The following is a 21,500-nucleotide window of genomic DNA, read 5'->3' as shown; positions in this document are numbered from 1 at the left end:
TCATGCCAGCAAGCAAGCAATCACATAGAGGTGCACAATCACACAGAGCTCCAAGTCACCTTCCCTGCCTTTTCTGACAGACAAGAGTTGCACTATTAAATGAAGATTCAGTTTGCACATTTATATGGACCACTGAGTCACATTGAAATCATTTGCTTGGAGAAGGGGAGCGGGACAGGCTTGTTTCGCCAGCACAAAACGATAGTATTTCCTAGTTGAATTTATCAAAAGGAACTTGAGAAACAATGGAATACATCTGTATGTGCTATACCTGCTGAAATAAATCAACTTCCAGCAGTTGCAAATATATAAGCCTACCAATCTATTTATTTTATGTATAGTTTGTAACCAAATGCTGTTTGGTTACAAACAGTATGTACCTTATACAGTACATATATTTAAATAAATGTTTGTTTGATTGTTGTTGTTTTTTGTTTGCTTTTAGATAAATGTTTAGAACACCATGTTTTATATTGAGAAAATACTAGAACAAGACATATTGCCTAGAAGGAGCTTCTGTGTAACTACCAGCAAGAGGTTTTGATGGTTGCCATAACACTGTACTTTAACTTTGTAATCAAAGAATCATATTCTTTAGGAAGTAATCTAGGGGCCTTACCTATTTCCCTACCTATGAAAGAGCCGCTCCGCTGTTTCATAAGTAGCTCTTTACAGCTGGGGTAACATTCAGTAACAATGTGGACACTGGCTGACCATATGGGTCTCAACCATGAAATTGGCACCATGCAAATATGGGGTGAGTAGAAAATACACATGTAATTGGCCTACCCACACGGATGGGTAATTGAAATGGTACCTCAGCTGCGTGGGAGTTGCTCATGAAGATGCATCTCTCACACAGCTAGGAAACATATAAAGGCTTTGCCGTCGCCCTGTCTGTTTGTGTGTTCTTGGATGCTCATTCCTTCTCATTTTAAAATGTATCCCTTTAGTAACTCCCAACAAAAAGCTCCCCCCATCCAGCACATTTCATTTATTTATTTAAAATATTTATATTTAAATATTTACATTATATATAATGCAAATATTACACATTAGCTATAGTTCTAATATGTTCAATAATAACGTATTAGCTATAGTCCTGAATTATTAATATACAGTTAATATATTTTATATTAGCTATAGTACTACAACAGAAAGAGAGTTTGGCTTATATTGTGTTTCTCTTCTTTTCTCTCTCTTTTCTTTAAGAATATGAACAGAGATGTGCATAAAGAATATTTCAAGGGCTTCCAGCCAGAAATGACAAACTCAGTCATATATTTTAAAAAAACTTAAATAAAATTTAATGAATTGCACACATTATACACTCTTTCAGTCAAAAGTTAAAGGTACATGTCAGCCGAATGGACCCTAAAATTTATTCAATAACCATTTCTTATATTCACTTCATACTTTTCCTTTTGAAGATGTTTCACATAAAAAGGAAACTTAGAGATTGCCTCTCATCTTAATGACGAATGGAGTTTTTCAGATGGTCCTTTAACTTCAAAAGGATTACAATCAAACTTGCATGTCTGTTTTTGTAAATGTGTGGCACAATCCATTAGGAAGTTCTCCTACAGGAAACCCATTCAAATGAATAGGAGCTGTGAAAAAAGAGAAGCTGCAGAAGAAAAGCCCAATGGATTGGACCCATTGAATGCTCCTTGTTTAATACAGCCTTGAAGGCTTAACCCCTAGAGTTGTATCTTGTTTTCTCAAGACTTTCTAATGGGAAAATAATTCTCTGTTTCCATGGTAATCCTGGTGCTCAACAACCAACTGCTTACACTATTTCCAGTCAGAATGGGGATATAACAGATATCAAATGTGTCCACAGATAAGTCTTGAAATCTTGAGTTTGCATAGAAGCTGTCTAGTGCCACATTCCCATAAGACAGGAAATCTACAGCCCAATCCTAAATTTATTTATTTGGAAGTAAACCCTATTGAATGAAATAGTCCTTACTTCCTAAGGGCTGTTTCATACTTTACAACGGAAGAGTCTGCCATGTTTACAACAGTGTTCCTTGCATGATTAGGCATCGCTCCCTAGTGTGTATCTACTGCATGTTTGGAGATGTGAATCTCCTCTTCACACTTAATGTGTTTTGTGTAAGTGCAGCAAATACACTTGCTACCGTAAACTGCAAATCAGCCTTTAGTTTGAGTTAGAATACAGTCGGAGCTCAGAAGGTGTCCCTCTTCTCTCTTCCAGGTTTCAATTCGCCAGCACCTAGACCATTTGTTTCACAAGAGAACTGTATTCTTCAGCCAGCTTCTTCTGCTCATTTAGTTTTTCCAGCACTGCATCCATTAAATATGAAGCAAAAGGAAACTAAGGGAGAATCAGAGTAAGAAAAATGATCAGTGAAGTCTATATTTTTTTCCAGCTAAAAACATTTACTAAGTATCTCAAAGCCATTAGATTTCACTTAGTTCTGACACTGGCCTACTTGCTCACGTCTGTTCTCTCCTAAAAACGGATTCTCCTGATTAGTGTGTGTAACTGTTCCTTATCATAAAAATGATAAAAGAGCAGAATAAAATGAAAAAAGATAAACGCCTTATTGAACAATTCATGGTTTACTGACCATGTTAATGATGTAATCTGCAATACCAGCAGCTCTGTCATTTATCTTCAATCAGCTGATCAATATGAGGTTACAGTCATCTCTGGGGCACTTATAAGTAGAAGCAGCACTGCATGCTGACTGCTCTCAGGAGAGGGAGAGACATAGCTATCAATACAGGTCCTCGTGCTGGCGGCAAATGCTTGCAGAGGCGTCCCGTGAAACTTGGTGACTAAATGCCAAAAAATCTCTGCATGGATACCGTAGAAAAATTTAAGCATGGTGCAAATTTTACAGAGGGAAGGGGAGAATACCCCCAAACCCTACACTGACTTTATTTAGACTTGAAGAGAGTTGGAGAACTCTTCATGGAATCATTGTAATTAACATGGAAGGCTCACCATTTGAAACCTTCATTACATGGTAACTCATCATTCTACATCATATAAGAGTAGTAGCCTCCGAGAAAGGAAGGCATTATCTTCACGGGAATGGACTGTTAACAGGTAAATGAAATCTACTCTAGGCCTTACTATACTTTTTAGAATGAATGGATGCTTGCCCTACTAGGTCACACCCTAAGCCCCAAACCCAAATGGTGGGAAGTGGAAACAATAACTATAGCAAACATGGATGAAGCAAAAGCATTTCTGGTACAGCAGGTCCAAAGTTGGGGGGAGGGGCAGAAATGCCCTCCTATGCCAAAATGGGCCCAGGTCAGAGCAGATGCTTAGAGGAAGCTGCCAAGTTTCTGGCAGCAACAATTATAAGTAGATCAGTTTATAAACATAATATGGAAGGCCCACTGACTCCAGCAAAATGGGCCAGGCTGGCAGATGAAAAGCTCATTGCTGACCATGTACTCCTTAGAGAGGCCTATATCAGAAAAAAGAAATCCCACAATGGGAGTTTAAGACCTCTTCCTTTCTGCAGACCACACATCTCAATGGAGATAGAGCAGCATAACAAGTAAAGGCCCAAATACCCACTACCCTCCAATCAGGTTGAAGGCGAATCAACCCCCCAAAAGCAGCATTAGTGGCATATGCAAATCACAGCCTAAAATTTTCATGCTCAAGAAAACTAGATAATAATCATGGGAAAACCATATACATCTGTGTCTGCCATCATTGTGAAGCATGTGCACCAGCATTTGTGAAACTCTATGTGGAGGTTTATTTTCCCACTACAACGCAGACCAGGTGGAAATCCTACCCTGCAATTCATATGTGATTGTGTACATGTATTTTCCTACATTACATTCTCTTCCTCTGTGGGGGAAAATAAGATATATGAAGAAGCCTGCACTGTTTCTGTTGCCCATAGTTTCTCTCAAACTTGGTTCTCACTACCCAGACCACATTTATTGTTAATACATCTATATTTTTTCCTAATAATGCTTTGCTTTAGATGAATGTATTACTTCACTACTATCTTGGGCTCCTATTATTCTATATTTTACCTGCTGTTCACTACATTCCATGGCTGCTCTGTCACTGTAAAATGATTTTTAAGGAGGCATCTCTATCTTAATCGTTCAACACAATCAAGGATCAGAAAGCTTGAAATGGTGCCGAGGCTTGCCACATTTATCAACTTCTAGGAATCTCTTCATGTTCTTATCTAGTTCTCTTTATAGACATACATCCTGCACTGCATCTTTGAAGTCTTCCTCATCTTTGACAGAGCTGTGTCATATTTTTATTAATGGTTTAGTAAATATACTGAGATGTTCTCTATGTGTTCATAATTTCTGAATAAAAAGAAGGGTTTGCTCTATACAGGCCAGTCAAAGGTAAATGCTACCTAAATTATTCTCTTTCTCTCCCCACCCCCACCCCCACCCCCATACTCTCTCTCTCTCTCTCTCTCTCTCTCTCTCTCACACACACACACACACACACACACACACACACACACAACCTTGATTTCAATATGCTAGGTTATATCCAAAGAAAGTTACTCGTAACAAAGTCCCATTGAAATTAATGGGATTTAAGTTAGTCACAACTAATTTGTCTCATAAATTTCAATGGTGCTTAGTTACGACTAACTTTCTTTGGATACAACCCGCATAATATGGATGAATGGCATGATGGTAATGAGCCTTGCTTCCAAATGTTCACATATTATATAGGAAGGAAGTTGACAACATGCCACTTGCGCAGCTGTTTAAAAAAATACTGGGCTTATCTCATGATCAGCAAGATCAAAGTAGGAGGCAGCAAACCCAGCTTTTTCAGCCTGTCAGAACTCACAGGAAGCCCTCCAACTTAGCCCACTCAAATGTGGGTAGCTTGACTTTTTTACCTAGATTTTTTACTGAGGTAGGACAAAAATAGCAGCTGCCCTACCTTGGAGTTTGCTCATGTTGCTATTGCTGTGTTAAACTTTTTTTTGCGCTGGCGACCATCTTTATTGCAGAATCTGAGGTACAGCTGCAGATCTCCCCTGCCTGGCCCCTCTAGCCTTGGGACTCTATGATAAAGATGGCTGCTGGTGGACCCAGCGTTTTCCCCATTCCTGGAGCACTAGGATCCTCAGTTGTCTGTGGGGTGAGTTAGTAGAGACATACAGAGTCTCTGCTCATGTGTGGGGAACTGAATGTGGGCTCTTCCCTCCTGCAGATGATTGTGTATATGGATGTCTTCACGAACTTGAACACTGCCACATTAAGTGTATTTGAATTTTATGGCTGGAAAAATAAATACTTTCATAAAGCAATTAAATATTTGTGAAATTAAATATCTGAATATGGATATTTGCATGTACTCTCAGTCAAGTGGAAGTTACAGCCACCAAATGGAAACCAAAGAAAGTTAGGTTTGACTAGGTCCCATTAAATGAATGGATATTTAAGAGCTGAACTATGAGCTTAAGTACTATTAACTTCTGTGGAAGCTAGATTCACCTAATGGATTGTGCCAGAGGAGATACATTACAGGTACAGAATGCATATACTACAGATTACCTCTTTTGACACAAGCTTACTGTAGGCTCTTGACCAGGACACGCATAGGAATATAGGAAGCTGCCATATTCTGAGTCAGACCATTGGTCTAGCTAGCTCAGTATTGTCTACACAGACTGGCAGTGGCTTCTCCAAGGTTGCAGGCAGGAATCTCTCTCAGCCCTATCTTGGAGAAGCCAGGGAGGGAACTTGAAATCTTCTGCTCTTCCTAGAGCGGCCCTATCTCCTGAGGGGAATATCTTACAGTGCTCACATGTGGTCTCCCATTCAAATGCAACCAGGGTGGACCCTGCTTAGCTAAGTGGACAAGTCATGCTTGCTACCACAAGACCAGCTCTCCTCTGTCTCCAGCTATCTGTTCTGTAAAAAACATGGATAACATTTATCTAGTGGCCATCATTTGTATTTTAAAGTACAATGAGGTGTAAGTACCAACTGCATAAGCTATCATTTCCTTTAGTATTATTACCATAGGACCAACATAGCTATATGTTTGCCTACAAGTTGGTAAGATGAGGCATTGCAGAGACATGGAAACACAGACACACCGTTGATGGAGGGGATGGAAGAAGGCTGGTGTCTTTTTTGACCTTTGCCCCAACCCTGCACTTGCTACACCACTAGATCCTGCAATCTGCCTACTCCTTGACATTTGACAGGTTAATTTGATGTGTGACAGGTTGATTTAGCATCAGCTAGCTTCAGCAAAGACTAGTCATCAGAGTTTTCCATTTCCATGGAACTGAAGTGAAATTTAAACTGCAGGAAATATTTTTTCCTACACTGTACATGGCTCTATGTGACTGTTGATATGGTGTACAGATTTCCAACTGGATACTTTGTGCCCGACACTGACATAGCCTGGAACCACTTTAAATAAATCTGGCCTCTGTTTATTCAGCTAATTTTGTGTGATGTAATGTAGAACCACTTTTCCTAAGCCACATAACTGCAGAGCTCATATTACATTACATTATTGAAAAGTTAAACCCCAAGCAATAGAAAACTGTTTTACCTAAGTTTGTGACAGCTTTGAAGTTAATGGTGCTTGCATTATGTAATGGATAATACAGATCTTTCATGATCCACCTATCATACAGGTTTCAGCTTCTCTTAATGTAAGGATACTGGAAACTAATCTTTGGCGGGGGGGGGGTGTTCAAGAGAACAAAACCTCAGGAGAGAAGAGTTAGACGTCAGAAAGGCAAATAATAATGGTCCACTAGCAAATGTCTTCAGGGACAGTGAAACCCACTAGGAAAGTATACATCTCTCCTGGCAACGTGAGTGGGGACGTGAATGGAAATCAGGTCAAGAGTTAGCAATAGACAGTGAAGAGAGCTGTGAAGAATCTCTACCCAACCATACCACTAAGCTAATCAGAATTGTGCCCAAAGAGGAAATGGGGGAAATCAGGATAACAATCCACTAAGGCAGGGCTATACAATCTTGGCTCGCTCACTGCTGTTGAACCCCTGTTCATTCCCAGTCACAATTTATTGCCTACCCTGGCTTTAATGGGTCCACAGCAGCTAGAAAGGCATTCTGTAACTAAGTACAGCTAAGGGACATGACTACTGGGCACTCTGTTGCTGCTTTTATTATCTGTGTGTCTGAATCATGTCTGAACAGTTTGTGGTAGGGAGCAAAAGGGCAGCTTTAGACCATGACAAAATAATTGCATGACCTATTTTGAATTACCACAAGCAAGGTCAACCTCAGGCAGAATGCTCATGCAAATCAGCCCTTAAATATTAATATATATTTGATGTCATTCGATACAGGCTGGCACGCTGCACTGGTTGCCTGTTCACTTCTGGGTCCAATTCAAATTGCTGGTTCTAACCTACAAAACCCTTATGGGCTTAGCACCTGTATATCTCTGGGATCGCCTCTCTCGGCCGGTTGTATCCCGGCCTGTGAGGTCTTCTCAGCTGGCCCTCCTTAGTGTCCTGGGCCTTGGTGTAATGCGTGGTGCCTGGGCCCATGGGAGGGCATTCTCTGTGGCCACCCCTCTTCTTTGGATGTTCAGCCCCCTCCCTGGCTGCTTTTAAGGCCCTTCTTAAGACCCACCCGTTTCACCTTTTAGTTATTTATAATTAATTAATTGATTGATTGATTGATTGATTGTCATTGGTATTGTTGTTGTTCACTGCCTAGAGTCTTTGGAGGAGGCAGTATATAAGAAAATTTTAATAAATAAATAATGAATAAATGTCAGAAAACAAATTCCACTCTGCTGTTAATCTTCCCCACCTAATTACTACCCCCTCCCCAGCAGCATGGTGATCACATGTTTGCAACAAGCAACAATTCATTCCTGGACTTTGCCATAGGTCTGCCTTGCCTCATTTTGCCCTTGCTTTGTTTTGGCAGGAGCAAGGTCTAGCAATGAGAGCTTTTGCACATACAAAGTACCTCTGGATAAAGATGACTGTATTCTGGGCAGAACAAGAACATGAGTCTATCCCTTTAATTGAAGGCTTTTAGTGTCAGGAGTAAGTTACACACCAGTACTGAGACAAGGGGAAGGGTCTTGCTGTGTACCAGCTATATTTTGACTGGTGCATTCTGGTTGCTCTGTGTCCTTGTATTGCCAGTCCCAAACATTCAAGTCAGACTTGTAAACATCATGACATTGGACCAAATGTAAACGGTATCAAACATAAATGGCATTCTTTCACTAGGTCCTGATTGTTAGCACACATTGTTGTATTTTTCCCAAACCTCACTTCCAGAATAAGGATTTTAACCTTATATTTTCACTTTTAGATCTACAGAAGTGAGAGTCTAAATGATGGTATTTCTGTTATGGCTAACTAGATGCTAGTGAAGTACACGTTGGATATTGCACATAGTTATTACACTACTCACAGTGGTCCCAGGTTTTGTGACTTAGTAGTGGATGTCCAGCTGAGTTCTTTTACCCCACATAAGTCAGGGACATGTCTTTGCCAGGGAAGGGCAGTAGACACTCTGCATGCCTTCTGCTTTAAGAACTCTTGGGCGCTGAAGAACCCCATAATCTTTACCCACCATGCTTGCAAGATTTTATAAACTAAAAAGAGATATGTTTTAAGTGGCAGGATCCCCCTCCCCTGCAATCTATAGGTATCCTGGTCACCGAATGAGCCTAATGGTCCATCTAAGCTATCATGCCCTGGTTCACACTCATTCAAAACTAAGTTTAAATATGGGTTACTGACATTAGCATGATTGTGTGAACTCATGTTAAGGTGTATGGTCTGAAATGAATCAGATTCCCACATTGGTGTGGGTTCACACAATGTTGGTAACAAACATTAAACCTAGATACAAATGCTTGTGTGAACCAGGCCAGTACAAAGTCTTTGAAAACTATTATCCCTCTGTTCTGTAATCTCTCTTGTATGATGAAGGGGCCATTTTATGCAGATATATTTGTCCAACAGCTTCCCAGAGAGATGATATTGTTAGTCAACAATATTATTAATACTTTTCTTAAAGTGGTAAAGATTCCACTCCCTTCAGGTATTAACAGTACAGAAAACACAGGTGGAGAAGGAACATAAAGCAGAGGTGTGCTATGGTTTATGACTACACTCCAGGGGAATCTTTAAACGACAATAAAGAACAACTAGTGCTCACCATGAAACTGCCCCCCACCACAAATTCTAATGTAGCACTAAAATGGTGCATGTCAGCAATAAAACTAAAACGTCTATGACATTTTAAATGTTATCATACTGTCACAGTGGAATAAAATTAGCTTGAAAAATGATCTAAAGGGATGTGATGCAGTTCATTTATGTATAACAGCAACAGCAGCAGTTTCCCTGTGTTCATAAAGGTTTCTCCATTAAATTTACCTCCAGTCAATAATTAGGAGTCCACAAATAAACCTAGGCAATTAAATCAATACTGTTGGGCAATTATGTTCCAGAGGCCAAGCTCAATGGCACAAGAAGACACTATATCAAACTTCGGTATTAAGTGATCTCATGTACTTTCCTGCAAGACATTTTGTAAAGAAAAAGGCAGGGGGGTGAGCAAGCCCAGCACATCACAAAACTGACACAAATGCCTTGTGTGGGATATGTATGTAAATCATGCATAGGGCTCTAACTTCGTAAGCTTCTTAGGCTGTGCTCAGTTGCCACAGCAAAGACGGGTTTCCAGGCCAGTACCTGCCAGGAAGCTTTGCTGCTCTCTGCTCAATCTTGTTTTTGAACATGTTCAGGGATTTCTTCTATTAAGGGCTGTCACAGGTAGAACTCAGGCAGGCTTTTAACCAAGGTTGGGAGTTGGCTATGAAATCTGTCTTCCTCCTCAGCTAAAAGTCAGGCTTTTGCCCTAGTTAGGGGACGGAGACAACTTTGATAGACCTGAAAGATCATCTGGAGACTGACAGGAGAAATAACTCCTTTTTGATTTTGCTGAACAATGTGCCAGGGAAGGAAGCAACATCATGACAGCATCCTTTCCCTAGTGCATTACTGAGGGGTAAATGGCCACCTCTTATAGAGAGAGGCAATCTCCCTACCCACCGCCCAGTAATGTACTAGGGAAAGGATACAATGGTGTAATGTTGCTTTCTTCTCCAGGGCATTATGGGGCAGTTTCCAGGAAGAAATGCAACAATTTGAAATGCCCCTGCAGCCACTGCTCGCAAGACTGAATATGTCCTGCCATTAAAAAAACAAAGAGGTGTCCTCTGCTAACTTATCTGGTAAACCAGTGCATCCAACCACCTATGCATCATGAACCTGATGCACATAATCAGGATTGGATCCCCATGACTTTTTCTGCGCACAGACCTACTATTGATAGATGGATGGATTGATTTGATTTCTATACCGCCCACCAAAAGTGACTCAGGGTGGTTTACATTAAAATAAAAACTAAAATAAATTAACAGTTAAAATCAGAAACTACAAAAACAACATAAAACCATTAACAATTAAAACAGTTTTAAAAACCCCTGGAAAACCAGGCCAGACATTTACAGTTTAAAAACAGTTTAAAAACTCTAAAAGGCCAGGCCAAACAGATAGGTTTTAAGGGCTTTCCTGAAGGCCAATAATGAACTCAAATTACGGATTTCTGCCAGGAGTGCATTCCACAGCCCAGGAGCAGCTACAGAGAAGGCCTGCCTCTGAGTCGCAACCAGACATGCTGGTTGGTAACTGACCTCCTCAAATGACCTTAACATGTGGTGGGGATCATGCAGAAGAAGTCGCTTTAGGAGGCATTTCCTTCTTTTAGACCTGTGAAGCTGCTTTTTTCTTAGACAAGATCAGTTCTTCCCTTGTTGATCCATACTTCTCTATCACCCAGGCTTGATTACTGCAATGGACTCTAAGTAGGACGGCCCTTGAAGATGACTTGGGAGCTTCAACTGGTGCTTAGTGCTAAGAGGTGTTGGCAGGGGACACACATTCAACCTGATGTACACCAGCTGCATTGGCTGCCAATTTGTCTCCAGGCCCAATTCAAGATAATGATTTTCAAAAATTTGCATGGCCTAGCCCCACACGTTAGTGATAATTTCTCCCAATAAAAGTCCACTCAGCAACTGAGGTCTAGTTAACAGGCCTTACTGTCCACAAGTTTGGATGGGAAGAGTCAAGAATTAGGTTTTTGCTGGGATGGCCCCAGAAATGTGGACCTTCCTTCCTGAAGAGATGAGAAAAGCTCTCTCCCCGATGTTCCCCCCCGCCCCCCGGAGGGGGTGAGTCTTCTGTCAGGCTTTATATGCTGTATTAACTTTTTATTATTGGTTTGCTTTCAAATTTTACTTTCCCCCCTAAGATGTACACCACATTGAACCTTTGGGAAAACCCATGTTAGCTGGTTAATTTAACTATGTTAAATTAACAAGGGTTTCATCATAACTAAAGTTTTCTAACCCGTTTCATATTCTGGCTAAGAGGAAATTTCAGCAAGCATTAGCCATGGTGACTATCAGTAGCAATGTAACACTTAACCAGGGTTAATGTTGTCAAGCGAAGGGCAGGGGAAATTCATGCTAGAGAAGAGAAGAGGCTAGAGAAGAGAGTGAGCTCAATCCTGCCGCTGCCTCCTCATCTCTTAAACCACAATCTCTCAACCAGAGTTAGATGTGCACTATAATCCCTATAAAAGAAATGCACCACTCACATTTCCTATTGATGCAACTCACATTTCTGCAGAACAGCTATTGGTACTCTTTTAGCAAAATGTATTTTCTGACAAATGAAGAACAGCTGTTACTGTCATAATGGATAATGAATAAAGTTTGATCTTATGGTAAAAATGTGTACCATTCACTTTTAAGTGACTGTGTACATACAGATAAACCTTGAAAACACCTTTCAAAAACTGTAAACATATTTTGTGTCCTTTTCTGAAGAGAAGTGACTGGTGTTTTATGCCATTTATAGAATATATATCTTGATATGTTTGTAATAAAGGGTTGTTGTTTTTAAAGGACACTTCCTCCCAGATACTGGAGACAGATTAGCAAATTTAAAAGGTGAACTATATTACAGGAGAAAGAAGTTTCAAGACCCAGTTTATGTTGTCAGCCATCTTGAAACAAAAGCTGGCTATGACTAGAAAAGCAGGGCTCTCACCTGCCAATAAGCTGCCCTTGATCACTTACAAGAGGGGAGCATCCCAGCAGACTGTGTGTGTATTAAAAAAAAGAAGACTTGAAAGAGAAGAAAAAGTATCACACAGGTCACAGCGGCAGTCTCAATGGACCCCTCAGGGATTTCAACTAGTCTCAGCCTTGTCATCCTCTATGCAGCTTTCCACTCTGCCCAGAAAATGTCGATAGGAAAATGTTTGAGGGGCCTCTGGTGGAAATTTTTTCATTCTTTCTGCATTGACAGGATGCCAAATCAATATTTACTTCCCACTAACAAGCTGCTTGAGGTCTCAGTAGAAAATATTGTAGAGAATGCGGGAAGACACGGTAATAAACAGCTGTCTGGCTGTGAGGAAAACATGAATTGACTGGAAACAGGTCCATAGTAAAAGGTCACTGAAACCCATGAACTCCTCAGGTGTCCATATCAACTACTAACTTTAAAGGCACATAATAAAAAAAAAATACCCTCCTTTCCTAAGACATATGAAGGAATGGATCCTTTTCTCTCCACCAAGGATACAGATAGACTCAATAATTTAATTAATATGCTAGCCAAGATGTATGCTTGTTTCCCTAGATGTTTTATTTTTCTGTCTGTAAAGTTAGTTCAAACAAACGTGGCATTAACCTTTCTTCCATTTCATGTAACACTTCTAAGCCTAATAGAAAAGAATCCTTAGAAAAGTACTTGCAAATCAAGGATTTAAATACTGAACTTAAAAGCAGCCTTGCTGGATCAGTCGAAACCACTACCTTGCCCAGTATTCTGCTTCCCATAGTCACTAACCAAATGCCACTGGGAAGCAGGGCTTGGAAAATAGTCCTCTCCCACTGTTGTTCTCCAGCAACTGGTATCCAATGGCATTCGGCCTCTAAACCTGGAGGATTAATTTAGCTACCATGGGTAAGAGCTGTTGATAGACAAATCCTCCATAAGTTTATCTAATTCCCTTTTAAAGCTAGCTAAGGTTATGGCCATCACCATACCTTATGACAGCAAATTTTATAAATCAAGTATGTGTTGTGTGGAGATTTGGTAATTAAATTTATACTTGTTCCTCTCCATTTCAAGAAAATTCAATCAAGACTCTCAAAGCTATGCAACTCATCTTCTTTTAGCCTATATATATTGCTACCTTAAGCAAGGATGGCCAACTGGCAGTAGGGGTGTGCACGGAACCGTCCGTGGTGGTTTGGTTCCAATTTGAACCCAACTGCCGGTTCATGAATGGGTTCATTAGAACTGGCCGGCGGTTCAATTAGTGCTATAGAACTGGGTTGAAGTGGTTCGAGTGCCTTGCTTGTAAAGGCACTTGAACCAGCAAAGGGGATTCCCTACTATAAAGGGGTTGGAGGGGCGAGTGAGAGGGCACCTTACCAGCAGTGGCAGAGGGAGCTCCTTAGTACCAGAGGCCTGAGAGGGGCTGCCAGGGAGCTGCTGCCACCAAGACTGCCTTGGTTGGCCTGATGGATGATCTCCAATTTGCTATCGGCAGAGGAAGTGTGACTCTGCTGACCCTTTTGGATCTCTCTGTGGCTTTTGATAACATTGACCATGGTATCCTTCTGGTCTGCCTGAAGGAGGTGGGATTGGGTGAATCTGTTATACAGTGGTTCTGTTCCTACCTCTATGGTAGATTTCAGATGGTGTCAGTTGGAGACTGATGTTCTGCAAAATGAGAACAAAAACATGGAGATCCACAAGGCTCCATACTGTTTCCAATACTCTTTAATATCTACATGAAACCTCTGGGAGAGACTGTCAGGAAGTTTGGTGCAGGGTGTTATCCATATGCTAATGATACCCAGATCTATTTCTCCATGTCGATCTCATCAGGAAATGGCATATCTTCCCTAAATGCATGCCTGGAAGTGGTAATTGAGTGGATGAGGGATAACAAACTGAAGTTGAATCCAAATAGGGCAGAGGTAGTGACTGTGAGAGGTCGGGACCTGAGAGATGGTTTAGATCTGCGTGTCCTGGATGGACACTCCCCTACGTAGCTTGGGAGTACTCCTGGATCCAAAAATCTCTCTGGTTTCTCAGGCTGAGACAGTGGCCAGGAGCACTTTTTATTAGCTTCGTCTGATACATCAGCAATGTCAATTTCTGGAGGTAAATGACCTTAAAAGTGTTACATACGCTGGTAACTTCAAGGCTTGACAACTGTAATGAACTCTACATGCGGCTGCCTTTGTACATAGTCCAGAAGCTATAATGGGTACAGAATGTGGCAGCCAGATTGGTCTCTGGGACAACCGGAAGAGACCACATAACACTGATTTTAAAAGAACTGCACTGGCTGCTAATATGTTTCTAGGTGAAATATAAAGCGCTGGTTATTACCTATATGAAACCCTTAATGGCTCAGATCCAGGGTATTTGTCATGAACCTCACCGCCTACTACAATCTTCTGGAGCCGATAACTGTTGCTGCCAGCTCATTTGGTGGCCACTCCGGATCGAGCTTTTTTTGTGGCTGCCCCAGGGCTTTGGAATATGCTCCCTGTTGAGTTAAGAGCATCTCCTTCTCTGTTTGTTTTCAGGAAAACACTCAAGATGCACCTGTTATTAAAGGCTTTTAACTAGAATTAATTTTAATAATTTGCTTTAATAACATGAGATTTTTAAAATTGTGTTTTATGGATTTTTAATCTGTTTTTATTTTTTATATTGTTTAAAATGTTGTATACTGCCTAGAGATGTACATATCAGGAGTTATAAAAACATACACAAACAAACAAACAAACAAATTTCCTGTTTGCCATTAAAAGGGGATGCCCACCAGTAAGGGAAGGGGCAGACCATACCTGTGACCTGGCTAGCATCAGATTCTTCATCCACAGGGCCTGAACTCTTTCAAAATGCTAAGTGTGGATGATGACCCTTGAAGGGAACCCTCCAGTCCCTAAGTAGTTTGACTAGGGAGAATCCCTCTCCCCAAGCTGAAGAAGCCAGCCTCCCTTGCCTTTAAGTAAAGCAAATTTTTGTTTGACATGAAATAAGCATCAATAAGGCATATACTTGATGAAGACAGAAACTTTAGTACCTGTCCTTCAAGAAGCTTCTGTAAGTAGGACATCCATTCTTTGTCACTTTCATATTCCATTTTCATCTGTTCAATTTCCTAAAAATAATATTGGTGCATAATAACTTTCTGTCGCAGTGTTAGGAAGCTGGGATCTAACATCCCTTAAGCCAATAAGGCCATGTTACCTGGCAGTATCAATGCAAAAAGGAGACCAGAACAAGAGAAGAAGAAAAATACAGATGGCTTGTTCTTCCAGGCAACCCTCAGACTTATCTCTTTTTTGAGGCAGCCCCACCCAGTTTCTATCCTTCAACCTGATGAAGCCCTCCCTGCTCAAAGTTTATGTTAACCTGGATGCTGATGATGAAGCAAATTTGCCCGAGCCCAGCAGCTCCAACTGAGATCAGCTAGCCTGACAACCCACAAACCTCTCCCAGGGTTTGCAAGCAGCTTTTGAGAAGGCAAGAAGCACACCAGGAGAGGCAGAAAAACTGGATTTCTTTCTAAAGACAGCAAGCAAGCAAGCAAGCAAGCAAGCAAGCAAGCAAGCAAGCAAGCAAGCAAGCAAGCAAGCAAACGAACAACCCAAATACACAAATCAAGAAAACAAGAAAACAATGGGGGGGGGGGAGTCAAGGTGAGTTTGCTAGGGCTAGACATTCCTAGAGTTTGATTTATGTGGCTAGGGATGTGTTTTTGACAGGGCAGTTTCAGTTTTGGGCAGGGACTACCTGCAGCTGATTCATCCAGCTTGTGGGAAGGGCCACATTACTGAGTTGGTTGAGTTTGCAAGCAGCTCTTGAGAAGGCAAGAGGCACAGCAGGGGAACTTTGCTAACAGAAGTTTGCAGTGAGATTTTGAAGGGGTTTTGCAGGAGTTCAGTGGGTGTTTGGCAGAGAAGTGTGTAAGGAGGCACACAAGTGGCCTCCCTTTATTATAGAGGAGACACCCAGCAGAAGGAGAAGGTGAATATGACCCCACTTTTGCAATTTTCTTGAAGGACAAGCTCTAAACATTCTAAACAGCCAATCAAACCAGTTATGAAGGTAGAATGCCAGCAGGGTACGGGGTACTTCCAAGTGTATTGCACAGAGTGTTGCATGTATGACTGTCTGAGGGGCAGAAGTCATGGGTGTACACTTGGTGCAAAGGGCTCCTGACTCTCCAGGAACAAGTTTGTTCTCTCAGAGCCAAGGTGGCTGACCTGGAGAAGCTCAGGAAGGCAGAGAAGTCCGTGGGTGAGACACTCAGGGATGTGATAGAGGCATCCCACTCCCAGGCAGGTAGCTCCTCTACTGTAATGGAGAATGAAGGTCTCAGGGAAGGAGGACATCCATCTCCTTCCTTGTGTGATGCACCCATATCCTCTCGCACAGAAGATACTCTTCCATGGGGTGGGGGCCTCCTAGTAGCAGGTGATTCAATTATTAGTGGCATAGAAAGATGGGTTTGTGACCTGCATGAAGACTGTACAGTGATTTGCCTGCCTGATGTGAAGGTTGCAGATATCACACAGTGTCTAGAGAGGCTGTTAGGCAGTGCTGGAGAGCAGTCAGCTGTTGTGGTACACATTGGCACAAACAATGTTGGGAAATGTAGTTAGGAGATCCTAGAAGCCAAATTTAGGCTCCTAGCTAGCATATTGAAGTCCAGAACCCCCGGGGTAGCATTCTCTGAAGTGCTACTTGTTCCATGTGCAGGGACAGTGAGACAGGTGGAGCTGAGGAGTCACAATGCGTGGTTGAGACACTGGTGCCAGGACGAGGAGTTTAGATTTGTTAGGCACTGGGATATATTTTGGGGCAAGCAAAGCCTGTACAAAAGGGAAGGGAACCACAATGGCACCAGACTGCTGGCACTAAATATCAAAAAGATTTCAGAGCAGCTTTTAAAATGACGCCTGGGGGATTGCCAAAAGGAACTGGGTGGTATCTAGTTCGGCAAACCAACTCCCCTAAGGTGCGAGGATACAAACATTTTGGATAAACCTGAAAGGTACAGAGTAGAATCAGGAGTAGAACAGACAGAAACACCTGACAGCTGGTCAAAAAGTTCAAATAAAAGTAAGGGAGATAGCACATGCCAATGCCAGGTAAGAGACTCAGTGTATAGGTGTTTATATACCAATGCCAAAAGCCTCCGAGCCAAGATGAGCGAAATGGAGTGCTTGGTTACTAATGAAAACATAAAGTGGGCATAATGGAAACCTGGTCGAATGGCGAGAACCAGTGGGACACTGTTTTTCATGGATACAAACTCTACAGAAAGGACAGGGAAGGGAGGACTGGGAGTAGCACTTTATATTAAAGAATGGACAGAATCCAACAAACTAGAAATCCCAGGAGGACCGGAGTCTTCCACAGAATCATTATGGGTGACAATATGAGGGACTGAAATGAAATGTGTTACTAGGGATGTTCTATCGTCCACTGAATGAAAACGCTGAGAGTGACCTGGATTTGGAGAAGCAAATCAGAGAGGTAGCAAAGAGACATAGAGCTGTAATAATGGGTGACTTCAATTATTCACACATAGACTGGGTAAATTAGCATTCAGGTAATGACAGAGAGGCCAAGTTTCTACACATAGTCAATGACTGTGCCTTAGAACAGTTGGTCAAGGAACCAACCAGAGAGAAGGCGACCTTGGACTTAATCCTGAGTCGTGCCCAGGACCTGATGAGAGATGGCAGAGTTACAGAACCACAGGGGAACAGTGACCATTGTGTGATCCAGTTCAGCTTATATGAGAGTGAAGTATTACCAGGGAAGTCCAACACAGATACATTAGACTTCAGAAGAGGAAACCTCAAAAGTGAGGGGAATGGTTAAAATGAAGCTGAAAGGGAAAATCAGGAGGGTCAAATCACTCCAGAAAGCATTGAACCTATTTAAAACCACAATAATAGAAGCTCAGTTGGAGTGTATACCAAAAAGGAGGAAAGGCATGGCTAACAAGCAGAGTCAAGGAAGCTATAAAAAGGAAGAAGACTTGATTCAGAAAATGGAAATCCTGCTCAAATGAAGAGAAAAGGAACATAAATTCTGGCATAATAAATGCAAGGAGACAATTGATTGATTAAGTGCCGTCAAGTCAGTGTCGACTCATAGTGACCACATAGTTAGATTCTCTCTAGGAAGACAATAAGGGATACAAAAAGAGAGTTTGAGGAGCATATAGATAGAAGTGTCAAGGGAAATAACAAAAGATTCTTTGAATATATCAGTAGCAGAAAACCTTTGAATATATCAGTAGCAGAAAACCTGCCAGGGCAGCGGTTGGACCCTTAGAAGATGAGGAAATTGATTATTAAGAAGGCTAAGAAGATTGCAGAGAAGCTGAATGAGTTCTTTGCATTTGTCTTATGATGGAGGATACTGACCATATACCCGCTCAAGAACTGAGTTTCTCAGGCTTGGAGGCTGAAGAATGGGGCCAATCTGAGGTGACAAGAGAAGATGTTCTAAACTGTCTTGAAAAACTAAAAATTAACACATCGCCAGGGCCAGATGGCATCCATCCAAGAATTCTGAAGGAACTCAAATGTGAAATTGCAGATCTCCTAGCAAAAATATGTAATTTGTCCCTACAATCAGTACAATCTTTACCAGAGGACTGGAAAGTAAGTAATGTAACTCCAATATTCAAGAAGGGATCCAGGAAATTACAGGCCAGTCAGCTTAACTTCTGCACCAGGCAAATTGATGGAAAGCATATTTAAGGACAAAATTGTTGAACACATAGAAGAACAGGCCTTGCTGAAGGAGAACCAGCATGGCTTCTGCAAGGGCAAGTCTTGCCTCACTAACCTTTTGAAGTTCTTTGAGAATGTCAACAAGCATGTGGGCAAAGGTGATCCTCCCAAGGATCCCAAGGGTTTCTGCCTGCTTGACGAGATCATCTGAGGGGGCTCTGCTCCGGGTGCCAAGAATGAGGGAGGCTAGGTTTTCGTGCACTCGGGACAGCGCCTTCTCTGTTGCTGCCCCCAGGCTTTGGAATGCTTTCCTAGTGGCCATTTGCTCCTCAGACTCCGTCACAGTTTTTAGGAAGCTGGTTAAATCTTGGCTTTTTATTCAGGCCTTTACATGATTGTTTTATGCCTTTTCGAAGGCATCTGGTGGGCCACTGTGGGAAACAGGATGCTGGACTAGATAGGCCTTGGGCCTGATACAGCAGGGCTGTTCTTATGTAGTGTTATGGGTAAATATCACAAAACATGGCGGAGCAGGAGCTTTGGCACTTGGGCACCAAGGGTTGCTGTCTGAAAGACAACTCTAAAGCTCCTTGTGGTCCATGCAACAAGATGCATGGTTCTTTCACTCCTAGCCCATTTGTTTACTAGGAATGCAGGCTCATCATTTTTATGTCCTGTTGTTATAAAATTGAAACACTAGGGGCTAAAACTTCATTAAACCTCCTGAATGTGTGTTTCAATTTAAGCAGCAGCTGTGGAGGTCTGAGCAGGATGGGATTTGCAGTGCAGTGGGAGAGGGCATTTCACTCTTTCCCCTCATTCTGTGGTCCTGACAAAAATGTGCTCCCTCCCCAAAAGGAAAACCCCGTGATTAGCTGTAGGAGTGAAGCTCCCATTTGGTGAATCAAATACCAGCTTTGAGAGGGTTATTTTCATCAGAACAGCATGAGATGAAATGGTTAATGTGCATTCCCCCTAAGCTATGGTTCTGATTGGGTCTTTCATGGCTGCTACTTCAGTTTGTATACACACAGCCCAACTACTTGTTTCTATTCTATCATGTAGCTTGGCCTTATTACAGATATGTATTTCTTAAGCAATCAAAATTCTGTTTAGTGAGTGGAGAGACTCTGCAAGATTGAATCCCTTTAATTCAACCTGGCTATGTACTAAAAGCCACTGGAGAGTGGCTATGAAGCAGCCAACATTCTGCTTAGTTAGTGGAGGAGCTATGACTATTTTGATATATTGGGAGGGAGTTATATCTTGAAGGAGTTATCTTATGCAGAGTCTGTGATAAAGAGAGCTTCCCGGTGGGAGTCAGAATGGCATGGCAAAGAATGTGGGAGGTCATAGGAGACCATGTGAAAGGAGTGGGACAAAGGACAAGATAAGGAATGTCTCCACAAAAAGCATAATCCCATCCACAATAACCTCTCTCAGCTGCATGCATCGCTTACAAAATTCTTGCTCCTTGAGTACACTTGCTTCATTACCATATGATACCTCAAAGGCTCAGTGCTGGGACTCAAATGTGGCACGGAAAATTGAATCTCCACAGAACTGAGAGGGGACACCTGCCTCAACAGTCACAAGCAACACAGAAAAATAAGTCGTGTATGCTTGATTCAGCTAAAATCCATACAACTGATGTGCATTGGATCAGGTGCGGGGGAACTTTTAGTTTAAGATTTTAGCTAATCCTGTGGAAAATATTTATGTAGTATTCAGTTAATGGCTCACAAGACTGGGTAAAGAAAGCATTGCTGCTTTTACCACCATGGAGTTAAGGCTAAAAGGCTGAGGATGGTAATGGTTCTTGTTCAGGGGAAAACCATGTGGGGCTCTTATTTAACCGGCCATCTTAAAACATGTTCCTAATGGGAAACAATCCCTTTCTAACCAGTAAATGTTAAAGAGGGTCATGGCATGATTCCTCTAAAGAAAGGGAAAGTGGAACAGAGTGGGGGAGAGACTGAATTAGGTTAAAGAGGCGCTTACTACAATAATATGTAAAGGAATAACATAGAAACTCAGAGGAGCCTCTATCTTAATTATGCCCCTGTACTGCTCTGATTTAAATAGAGCTATGCAAATCTACACCACCAAAAGAGCTCACCTTGATTTCTAGCCAAATCAAGTGTTAGCAGCAACTTACCTCATCATCTTCAACATCAAGTATATCGTCTAAATCACTCTTTGAAATATTAAGGATAGATGCTGCCAAGTGCTGGGCCCGGCTGACAGATTCTTTCGAAATAGAACTGCCACATTTTTTCTCTTGCTCCATTTTTTTAGCACATCTGATCCTTGTTCTCATCTCCTTCACATTATGCTGTAGCTCTGTGGCTAAAGTCTAATAAAGAGAAATACATATATTTATGATCAGCACATTTCGGGATCTCCTTTCAAACTATGCTGAGCCTTCAAGGTTGCTTAAAACGAATATTTCAAGGTATGACTGCCGTTTTGGTAGCAAGCAGAATCAAAACAAAGTAGGCTATACAATGACAGATATATATGGAACATGGTCCATACAGATGGGTCCAGACAAATCTAGAGGTACTTTTAATTATTTTTTAATTTTTACATTTTATATCCCGCTCTTCCTCCA

The 21,500-nt window shown here is 41.6% G+C and overlaps 1 protein-coding gene across 3 annotated transcripts in view; it reads right to left on the bottom strand.

Moving 5' to 3' along the window:
- Positions 1-1,281: 1,281 nt before the first annotated feature.
- Positions 1,282-21,500, bottom strand: part of CNTLN (centlein) — a 351,601-nt gene continuing 331,382 nt past the window's right edge. For all 3 annotated transcript variants that reach the window (XM_053300359.1, XM_053300360.1, XM_053300361.1), the window contains 3 exons: positions 21,045-21,242; positions 15,211-15,288; positions 1,282-2,341 (listed from right to left, as the gene is read on the bottom strand). In XM_053300359.1, coding sequence (XP_053156334.1) covers positions 2,240-2,341; positions 15,211-15,288; positions 21,045-21,242 — 378 coding nt within the window. In that variant the 3' untranslated portion in view covers positions 1,282-2,239. The remainder of the gene's footprint in view (positions 2,342-15,210; positions 15,289-21,044; positions 21,243-21,500) is intronic.

The sequence above is a fragment of the Hemicordylus capensis genome, chromosome 2, assembly GCF_027244095.1.
Source record: "Hemicordylus capensis ecotype Gifberg chromosome 2, rHemCap1.1.pri, whole genome shotgun sequence".
In the NCBI taxonomy this organism is placed as follows: Eukaryota; Metazoa; Chordata; class Lepidosauria; order Squamata; family Cordylidae; genus Hemicordylus; species Hemicordylus capensis.
The sequence above is the reverse complement of the archived record's forward strand: the minus strand, read 5'-3'. Positions and strand labels throughout refer to the sequence as shown.